The following is a 9970-nucleotide window of genomic DNA, read 5'->3' as shown; positions in this document are numbered from 1 at the left end:
TATAGTTGACAACAATTGATGTCTCACAATAGATATTGTGCTATAGGGTAAGGGCTTCGACCAATTTGGACTCAATAGATGGAATGATGCGAAATCAATTACTTTTTTTTATTTAAATAAATTTAATTAGTTTAGTAGGATTTCACATATGTAATAAATTGTCATAATGTCAACTTGAGGAGAAAAAGAACGTAAATTCAGAAAAGATAGATGATGTTAGATTATTTTTAATTGATGATTATGAATCTGGACTAAAAGTTCATCTTTGCATCGGTAAAAATCCATCAGTCAAAAATACCATCAAGAGAGAAAGATTAATTCTCAAATTAAATTGAATAAAAAATATTATCTTCTTCAAAGGAAAGAGGATATGTCAATGAAAATGAATCAATGAACTAAAACATTGTAATATGTCAATGAAAATGAATCAATGAACTGAGTTCTACTCTCACCTTGTGTGTGAGTGATATGAAGCCGTACTTATGTTTTTAATACTATTATCAAATCATCCATATATAAAACATACGAAAGTTTTCGATAATATGATCACATCGTCTATGTATAAAACATGCGGAAGTGTAAGAATTTTATCTAAAAAGTTTGTTCTTTGAGCTAGAATGGATCTAGTAATTATCTAGGTTCTTTTCTGTTATTTTTTTTGGTAAGTTATTTTCTGTTAATATTAATTAATTAAAAGAATGGGTCTAATAAATGTTAATAACAGTTAATAACTAGTGAAAAGTTATTAACAGAAAAGTTAATAACAGAAAATAAATTTTCTGTTAATAACAGAAAATAAATTTTCTGTTAATAACAGAAAATAAATTTTCTGTTAAAAACAGAAAATAACTTTTCTGTTAACAGTTATTAACAGAAAAGTTAATAACAGAAAATAACTTTTCTGTTAATAACAGTTAATAACAGAAAAGTTGACATAAATTAACAGAAAAGATTAATTTATCTTTTATTTAAATAAATATAATTAGTTTAGTGATATTTCACATATGTAATAAGTTGTCGTATGTTAATATCTAGAAAAAAAATAAATGCAAAAAGATAGAAAAAATCAGATTATTTTTTTATTAATAATTACGAATCTTGACTAAAGATTCCTCGTGGCAGAAAATCCATCAATCAAAATACTATTAAGAGAAAAAGATTATTTCTCAAATTAAATCAAATAAAAAATTATCTTATTCAAAGAAAAGAGTATATAATATATTTGACTTGATATTATTATAATTTTTGTTTTATTCTTATACTTGAGTGGAGCTAAAACAATATAATGCGTGAATGAGAAATAGATTAATGAACTGAGGTTTTCTCGTGAGTGATGCGAGGCCATATTTATTAAGTTAAACAAAATCAATCGCAATTTAAGACGAGTCGAGTCAGGTAAATTAATTTGATTTATTATATATTGACTGATATGATGTGCATTCGCTGAACAACGGTAATGTCTCTCCTCAACTCTTTTTTACGACCGCTCTGTGAGTTGTGACATCGACACACTTCCCATTTCTCGTTGCGGTTGTTTATCGGAGCGCGCAACGTTATACGTTTTCTATCATTTATATCTTATCTTCACCCCTTACCTGTCCTGTGATTGGATAATACTGCGGGGCCCACACGTGTTGATACTTGTTCGAGTCACGAGGCTCGTACGGTCGTCGTAATTCCCCACAAGACTAAACAAAAGTTTGGCGACGCCGAAGTCCAAGCCAAGTGGGTCTCACTCGCGGTAGCCAATTCCTCTCTCCTCTCTCCTCTCTCCTCTCTCCCCTTTGTGCGTATATATATATATATATATATATATATATATATATATATATATATAACCACCTGCGTGCGGGCTCAAATAACGTAGGTTTTCTTTTAATTGGGTGGTAGCTTTCTGGGAGCGCCCCGCGTCGCTCTCCCCACTGCAACGCCTCCCTCCCCCTCGATTCCTGATTCGATGCAAACATTGGCGACGCACAATTGATGGATGCAACGGATCTGATCAACTGATGACGGTGAGTGGAGTAGAGCGGGCTCTTCTTTTACTTGTGATTTTCTTTTCGTCGATGAAATTTGGGGGAAAACGAAGGGATCTAAGTGAAGGGTTACAAAGGAAGGTTTTTGGTCAATTCTGCCAAGGGTCAGCTCACTTCATTCCCTAATAAAGATGAATTTTTTGTTAGATGTGTTTTGTGTGAGTTTTTGACATAGCAGATGCTCTGTATTCCTGTGCCTTTGAGGGGTTGCTTTCACAGCAGATATCTAGTTTTCTTTCATCTGTATTTATCTTTCCGAAGCTCTTTGGGGCTTCATTTTTATATAATTTGTTGTTTGTTTATGCTCATTTCTAAGGTGCTGAGAGTTAAAAAGCACCCTAGCATTTGGCTTTTCTTTTTGGCTTAGAGGTTTAGGATCTCAGCTGTTGAAAATGAAATTTTCACACAAGGGACTGCTTGCATGTAAGAAATTTGCCTTTTTGTGTTCTTTTGGGCGTTGAAATTGATAAAAGATATATTTGTTGGGGGAGAATCTCTTATCTAGAGTGTCCTCATGTAGGCTTTGTCAGAAATCTGAACTCCTTCAGAGGGCTTTGGTCTAATCTTTGTCGTCTTTGGATTAGCAGATTGCGACTTGGATATCTAGGAGACACTTGCGGTATATTTGCCGAGAAAGATGTACTAGTAGGAAGCTGTAGAATTTTTGGGGGATTCTAGGGTTTGTTCCTTTTCCCGTCAGGAGTTCTACACGTGGTGTTTGAGCTGGAGGCTTTGACACTGATGTATTTGTGTGGAGAAGTTGGTGGATGGACATGCTGACAATGGCATCTCAGGGTGGAGGTGGCGGCTGTGATGGCCAGCATTCTCAGACTCAGGGCTTGTCCAGGCAAGGGTCACTCTATAATATGACCCTCAATGAAGTTCAGAATCACTTAGGAGAGCCCCTACACAGCATGAACCTTGATGACCTCCTCAAGACTGTGTTTGCAGCCGAGGCCAACCAGTTACCAGGTGTGGACCTTGATATTCCGTTAGACCAGTATGCCTCCAGCTCTGGTCTCCATCGTCAGGGAAGCATTACCATGCCACAAGAACTGAGCAAAAAGACAGTGGATGAAGTATGGAGGGACATTCAACAGGGGAAAAAGAAAGGTGAAGAGTTACAGAGATCAGGTCATGAGAGGCAGACGACGCTTGGTGAGATGACACTAGAAGACTTTCTCGTGAAGGCTGGGGTGGTTGCAGAGGGTATTGCAAAAGATGGGAATGATATGATTGGGAATGTGGATCCTGTAGGAAATGCTGATCTGATATCTGGCACACAGGATTTTACACGAGGGACGAGTTGGTTGCGGCAATTTCAGCAGACGGCTACTATGGATCAGCAGATACATGGGCAACAAAGCCTGATGGGGGCTTATATGCCAAGTCGTCCACTTCCACAGCCATTGGGTGCTGGCACTGGGCCTATGTTTGAGGCTGTTTTCCCTGAGGGCCAAATAAATATATCATCACCAACAATGGGTGCATTTTCTGATCCTCAGACACCTGGTAGAAAACGTGGCGGTTCTGAGGACGTGGCAGAAAAATTAGCTGAGAGGAGACAGAAAAGGATGATCAAGAACCGGGAGTCTGCTGCACGGTCAAGAGCTAGAAAGCAGGTGTTGTGCTACTAATTACTCCATCAAACTTGCTTTGCCTTACTCTTATTGATTTTTCTAATGCTATTAGAAGCTGAGAAAAGCTTTAAATTTTGCTGGAAAGGATTGTATTCTGAACTTATTTATTTTGTTATGTTAGGCATACACTAATGAGCTGGAAAACAAGGTTTCTCGCCTAGAAGAAGAGAATGAGAGGCTGAAGAAGCAGAAGGTAGAACTTTTTTCCCTCTAAAGATTTTTTTGGTGGTTGTTTTGTATTTGGGTGAAGTACATAGTGTTACGTTGCTGGATTCATTTATGAAATTGTGGGTAACACCCGTGTCCACCATTGCACGGGTTGTTTGGCCATTTAGCTTGATGTCCACATACATTAGCTCACTGCTCCCTACTTTCTGTTGCTTCGTCTTCATGTTCTCCCTCACTTAACCTCATAATGCATTTAACAAGCGTATTGCTCTCATCCGGGGTCCTTGCGACTTCATTGTTGTTGCTAGATTCCAAACTCCTCGAACTAAGGGCGACGACCTTGCCCTTGTTCGATCTGGGGTGATGGATTGATGCTATTAATGCATTGAGTGCTTTCTTTTGTAGTTTCTGTTGTGCCCACGACTTTAGGCCATTGAGGAAGCTGAATAGCTTGTCCTTCTTGGACATGTCTTGTATGTCCAACATCAATGTAGAAAATTACTTTATGTAGTCTCAAATGGAAGTGCTTTGGTGGAGTTGTCTCAGCTTCCTTTTTGCTACGAGCTCCATGTTCTTGGGTAGGAACTAAGTTCTCAACTCCCGCTTCAAGTCCGCCCATGTGTCCACTCGACACCGACCTTGTTGGATCTCTTCCCAACGTATTCTCCACCAAAGTTTTGCATACCTTGCTTCGTCCTACTCAATATGTTGTTTATTTTTATTTTTATTATTTTATTCAGTGATATTGAGTGGTAGACTGCCTGGTTTCTCAATGACAGGTTGTTATACCAGTATTTTAAAACCTTAATGTTAGAAATTGAACGGAATTGGTTTGAATTGATAGAAACACAATCAAAATTGGTCGATGTGGCCAATTCTAGTCAATTTGATACATATGAAAGCAAAAGAAAAGGGGTAGGAGAGGAGGATGGAAGAAGTGAGAAATTGAACAGAGGAAAGACAGAAAGAAGTGATTGTGACTGTGAAACAGAGAAAAAACTGCTACTAACGTATTATTTATTAAAATTATTGCATGTCATCTGCCATCATTTTTGTATAGTCCCTTGTCCATACTAGACAAGGGAAAGGATATCGGTAGAACCTTAAAAGAAAGAGGAGATGGAAGAGAATCTTATGACATTTAAAAATATAGGGATGCTATTCTTGAGAAGGAAAATATCATGAGATTCTTAATTAATCTTTAATCTCATGGATACACTGTTAAATTTTTTTATTAATTTGTCCTTGCATTATCCTATACTGCATCTGCATGGTGATTTGAAATGCACTAGGGCCAAAGTGGGACCCATCACTTTCTTCAGCAATCTAAGTGTAGTAGTGTTGAGTATTTTCTTACATTTATTATAGTTATATACTATAATGATATCTTTATTGTACTTAATTAATGTCTTTTTATAAACATGTCATAGATGTTTTCTAGAGTTAGATATTTTCTGAAATATGAAAGTAAAATGAATCTATGTATGTAATATTCTTAGTTATTATAAATTTTCTATTTTTATTTTTTATATTGTTTATTTTTCAACTACTTCTTAGGCGATCTTGGTCCTGCTGATCCAGTTTCAAAGATTTTGCCAATCCAGTTCCCAATTCATATTTTGAAAACTAAGTTAGAAGGCCTCAACCAAATTCACTTAAGACTTGTCTACAACTTGTCCTGCATTAGCTTGCTTCCGCTTTGCAGATCTCATCCTTGAGTTCAACAGGATCTTCAATCATAGATCAGGACCTCAATCATTGCTTGATCTAGTAGCAAAGTACTATGCTTGCACCTCTAGCAAGTGGGCCAATTTTCAGTTCACCATTTGATCGATGAATGTTCTTGGACTGAGAAAACATTGGTGTCTGTGACAATTGCTTCGGTGTCTGACAATTGCTTCTTTGATGGTGGCTCTACTTGGGTGCTTTGCTCTGAACCATTTGAGTGATCTTCAAATTCTGGTTTGTCCTTGGCTCTACTATCATAATCGTCTTTCGTTGTCTCTTAAATAAGATCCTTCTCTAGAACTTGCACTAGTTTTGTCTGAGAATGCTTGTTACAGATTTTAATCATTATTGTCTTTAGACGTATGTCATTCTTTTGTTCTTGAACAAGGTATAGAACATGAGAATATTAATAAAAAGGTCGAGTTGGAAATATCAGTTTAGAATGGATAAAATCTGCCATCATGATAGCACATGCTGCCTGAAACTCTGGTACCAATTTAGTAGATAGCAGATGCACAGGAAGCCTTTACGAAAGATAGAAGAGCATAAATAGACAAGAGAAAGAAACAACCGTCACCAAGCTCAACAAACTAGACTCATAACTTTAATAATTGTCTCAATAACATGCATACATGGCTAACTTTTATGTTCAATATTGGTTACTTTAGTTGTAAGCTAACTGAAAACAACAAAGCAATCTCTACCTAATCAAATCCTAATGTACTTGAACATATTATAAAAGGGTCATAATCTTGGCCTAACTATAAAAGACTTATTACCTTCATATTAAGGACTCTTGAAAAGGAAAATAACATCTTAAATAAAATTGTATTTGATCAAACTTGTAAGCACAATAGTATGTCTCAAACACAATAAATCCGAATGTATTTTTACAACACAAAAATAGGATGAAAATGCATCCAAAGTTAAATAGAATTTGATCTTGACAGAACATGACTTTACCCTTGTTTTAAGCAAAACTTGATCTTTCCTAGCAAAACTCAAAGCAACTATCCTAAACCTTGACTATGACTTCACCTGTTAGAGGACAAGTTGAGTGAGTGAAATCTGATTATATTATGGTATTTCCTAGTTTATTTTATTTTTTGATGAATTCATTCTTTTCTTAGCGGTGTTCAGAAGGTTTAGTAAGAGTACAAGTTGACATATTATTGCATTATGAGTCCAGCTATTGATATAGTTTGCATTGAGAGAGATTGTTGGTCGCAGGGAAGTGTTTTTAAAGTTTAAGACATGTCTTGAAGTTTTGTGGAATTATCAATTATGAATTTTCCAAAATAGGTGATTCCCTGAGTTCTCAGTTCATTTAGGAGTTGGCTAAAGATGATAAGTAAAAAAAATAAATGTTCTGATGATGAGTTAATGAGGATGATTTTTTTCAGTTGTTGGCCTAATTATCTTGTCTGCTTTGATTCTCTCTATTGTATTCTCTCTTTCTTTTTGCTTATTTAGTTTTTAAGTGCATATTTACAAGGTGTTACTGCATTTATCAAATTTTCTTTATTGTATTTTCCCTACATAATTATGAATATTTACAAGATACTGTGCCACATTTCACTTTTTTTTCTTATTATTTTTCTCTCTGAAACTTAAAATATCCTAATCCATATGACCAAGCGATGATGGGAATCTAAATTTTGGTATCATTCTCTGGGTTGGGTCCCATTGCAGTCATTTTTTAGCCCATTTCCTTATCCATATTAAGATCTTCCATATTTACATGTAATCCTTGTCGGTTGGCTGCTATTGTGATTCCTTGATTTGTCTATTATGAAACCAGAATAAAAACCTCCCACAATTCTCATATTTAAATATTTTATTTCTTCAGTTTGAATGAAAGAACTATGTGATTCCTAAGTCTTACCAATTTTGTTTTCCTTTGTCTTAGGTAAATTACTACTATAGTTTTCTCAGGCCAAGCATGTATGTCTACATGTTCTTGACTCGCAATATATGTTACTCGAGTGGTCCTGAATCAGTGTGACATAGCAGATAGAGCTCGAGTATTACCAGGAGTCAAGATTGATCAGTATTCAGAGTGATTCCATGGGAGCAGTAGTTTTTGGAACATGCGAGGAGATTGTGTCTTACAGTGGAATAGATTTGGATGAGCAGTAGATTTTGGAACATCTGAGGAGATTGTCTGAGAGTGGTATCAATTCCAACCTGTATCAGGGGGGTTGTCTGGTTGTTTTGTTTATATATATATATATATATAAAGTGAGGGACTGCCAGTGAAGTGTTTAGGTACTGCTAGGCTGGTACTAGTGCCGAACCGTCATTAGGAGCCAAACAAAGAGATCCAAACAGAGAGGAGAGTAGAGAGATATTTTGTGGTTGGTGATCGAAATTTTTGATCATAGGATCTCTGTGAAGTAGGCATTGGCTGAAACACATCAAAACTATTGTGCAATTTATTCCCACAATATGTAAGATTCACCATGAGTGGAACAAGGGGACTCTGTTTTCTTTGGAACTTTTCAATGAGGTTTCTGATCATATATCCTATATACCAAGTTGTACATGATAAGAAAAACATGCAGTAGAAACACTGGTGAACCGATCTGATTTATTAAAAGCCATAGGAATGATCCTTGATTAAAAGAGTATGTGTAATGAAATCGCTTGTCCTGCTTCTAATTTATAAAAAAAATGTTTTAGCTTAGCTTGTGAAATATTTGTCATGATATTCCTGCAGATCACTTGTCATATGCTGGAGAGTTCCTATCTCCCGCATTGCAATGGCAGTTCCATTTGTCTGCATGCCTGTCACTAATCTTGTACAAATATCTGGCTTCTTTTAATCATTTCTTATCAAGCCTTCACTTTAGCGATGACCGAAAACCTTTAGCTTATCATAAACATTCTCTTCATAGAATATATAGCGAAACTGGGTATGCTATTTTTATTTTTGCTATCGAGAATATCTTTGGACCAATGTTGCACGTAGAGAAACAGTCAAATTTATTTTGTGGATTAAGACTGAACTATGCAACTGTAAGTTGACTTGTTCTTTCTCTAATTCTGCTGCAGGAGTTGGACAGGGTACTTTTCGCTGTGCCTCTACCTGAACCAAGGTATCAGCTTCGGAGGACAAGCTCAGCCCCCTTTTAACCAATTTCATATGAGTTTATTGGTTGGTTAGGGTATTGTTGTTGGTGTCGTATGAAAGACATGGTAGCTCTCTGTTTAGCGTTCTTACTTTAGGGAGTGGGAGACCTGAATGGAGCTGCTGTTGAACTGTGGCTTCTTTATGAGGAGGCTCAGTTCCAGTGACTGAGAGCTTTCATGGTTGTTTTGTAAATTGCAAGACTTAATTCTCTCTTTTTCCACCCCTTCAAATCTAGTAGATAAAACCAAATTTCTGTGTGCATTTGATATATCTCTCACGAATTTTGAAGCACAAAATGCACTGAATCGCTGCAACATTTTATGCTCCACTAGATATTGGCTCTTTATTATACTTACCCATTTTGTTGGGAGTTGCAATGATAATTTCGAACTCGATCATCCTGTGTTGGAAACCAATCGGTATGGGGATAGGGCCATAGGGGATGATATCATTTATCCGCCCTCCCGTTCCATCATAATTGCATTCGAGTCAATTCAGTTGGTAGAGATTTTGACAACTGATATGCCTCCTTCGTAACTGTTATGCCTTCGTAACAGTTATGCCTCCTCTTTGGTAGAAGGAAATCATACAAGTTTTGTCATTATCTTATTGTTGGTGCATCAATTCGTCAAAACTGACTCGATGTGACTAACGTTTCAGCAGGACATGTTCAACTATTTATCGTGTTCTAACGAAGCTTTGCCTGAGGTGACTTGATATTGACCTCAAGACTTTCTGGAAATTAGATAATGTCTAATGTAGAAGAAGAATCTTCAATTGGATAATGTCTAATGATCATTATAGAAAATTGAGCATAATAAGTTCAGATATGATGTTAACACGACAGTTGTTGATCGTTACAGAAATTTGAGCATTGATGTTAAATTGAGCTATGATGTTAATCCATATCTAGTGATCGATAGTTGAATAAGACATTTATTAAATAATAGTACACGCATTTCACATTTACTACATCCCCCAACCCCGTCCCTATCGAAGACTCCATCTCTCCCCTCCTTCCCATGTACTTTCCCCTCCTCGCACTTGTTTCTACCCCCACGTGTTTCTCAACCGACCTCCTGGTTAGCAAAGTACTCACGTCCCACAACACCAAGGTGGCGCTCATACACTAACCTACGGCTTTTCTCCTCAATTGGAGAACGGAGATCAAGAAAATTAACATTTCAATTTCCTCGCCTTTCGATGACAGTCCCACAAATAACTGATGCGCTCACTGTGGATGACCAAATGATACAGTTCTCTAA

The 9970-nt window shown here is 36.6% G+C and overlaps 1 protein-coding gene across 1 annotated transcript; it reads left to right on the top strand.

The window, feature by feature from the left end:
- The first annotated feature begins 1867 nt into the window (after window positions 1-1867).
- LOC135666135 (ABSCISIC ACID-INSENSITIVE 5-like protein 2) lies at window positions 1868-8966 on the top strand. The gene is made up of 4 exons (XM_065177699.1): window positions 1868-2015; window positions 2624-3658; window positions 3798-3869; window positions 8627-8966. The coding sequence occupies exons 2-4, from the start codon at window positions 2804-2806 to the stop codon at window positions 8705-8707; spliced, it is 1008 nt and encodes a 335-aa protein (XP_065033771.1). The 5' UTR covers window positions 1868-2015; window positions 2624-2803; the 3' UTR covers window positions 8708-8966.
- The last annotated feature ends 1004 nt before the right edge of the window (window positions 8967-9970 follow it).

Source organism: Musa acuminata, unplaced genomic scaffold (genome assembly GCF_036884655.1).
Source record: "Musa acuminata AAA Group cultivar baxijiao unplaced genomic scaffold, Cavendish_Baxijiao_AAA HiC_scaffold_1074, whole genome shotgun sequence".
NCBI lineage: Eukaryota > Viridiplantae > Streptophyta > Magnoliopsida > Zingiberales > Musaceae > Musa > Musa acuminata.
The sequence above is the reverse complement of the archived record's forward strand: the minus strand, read 5'-3'. Positions and strand labels throughout refer to the sequence as shown.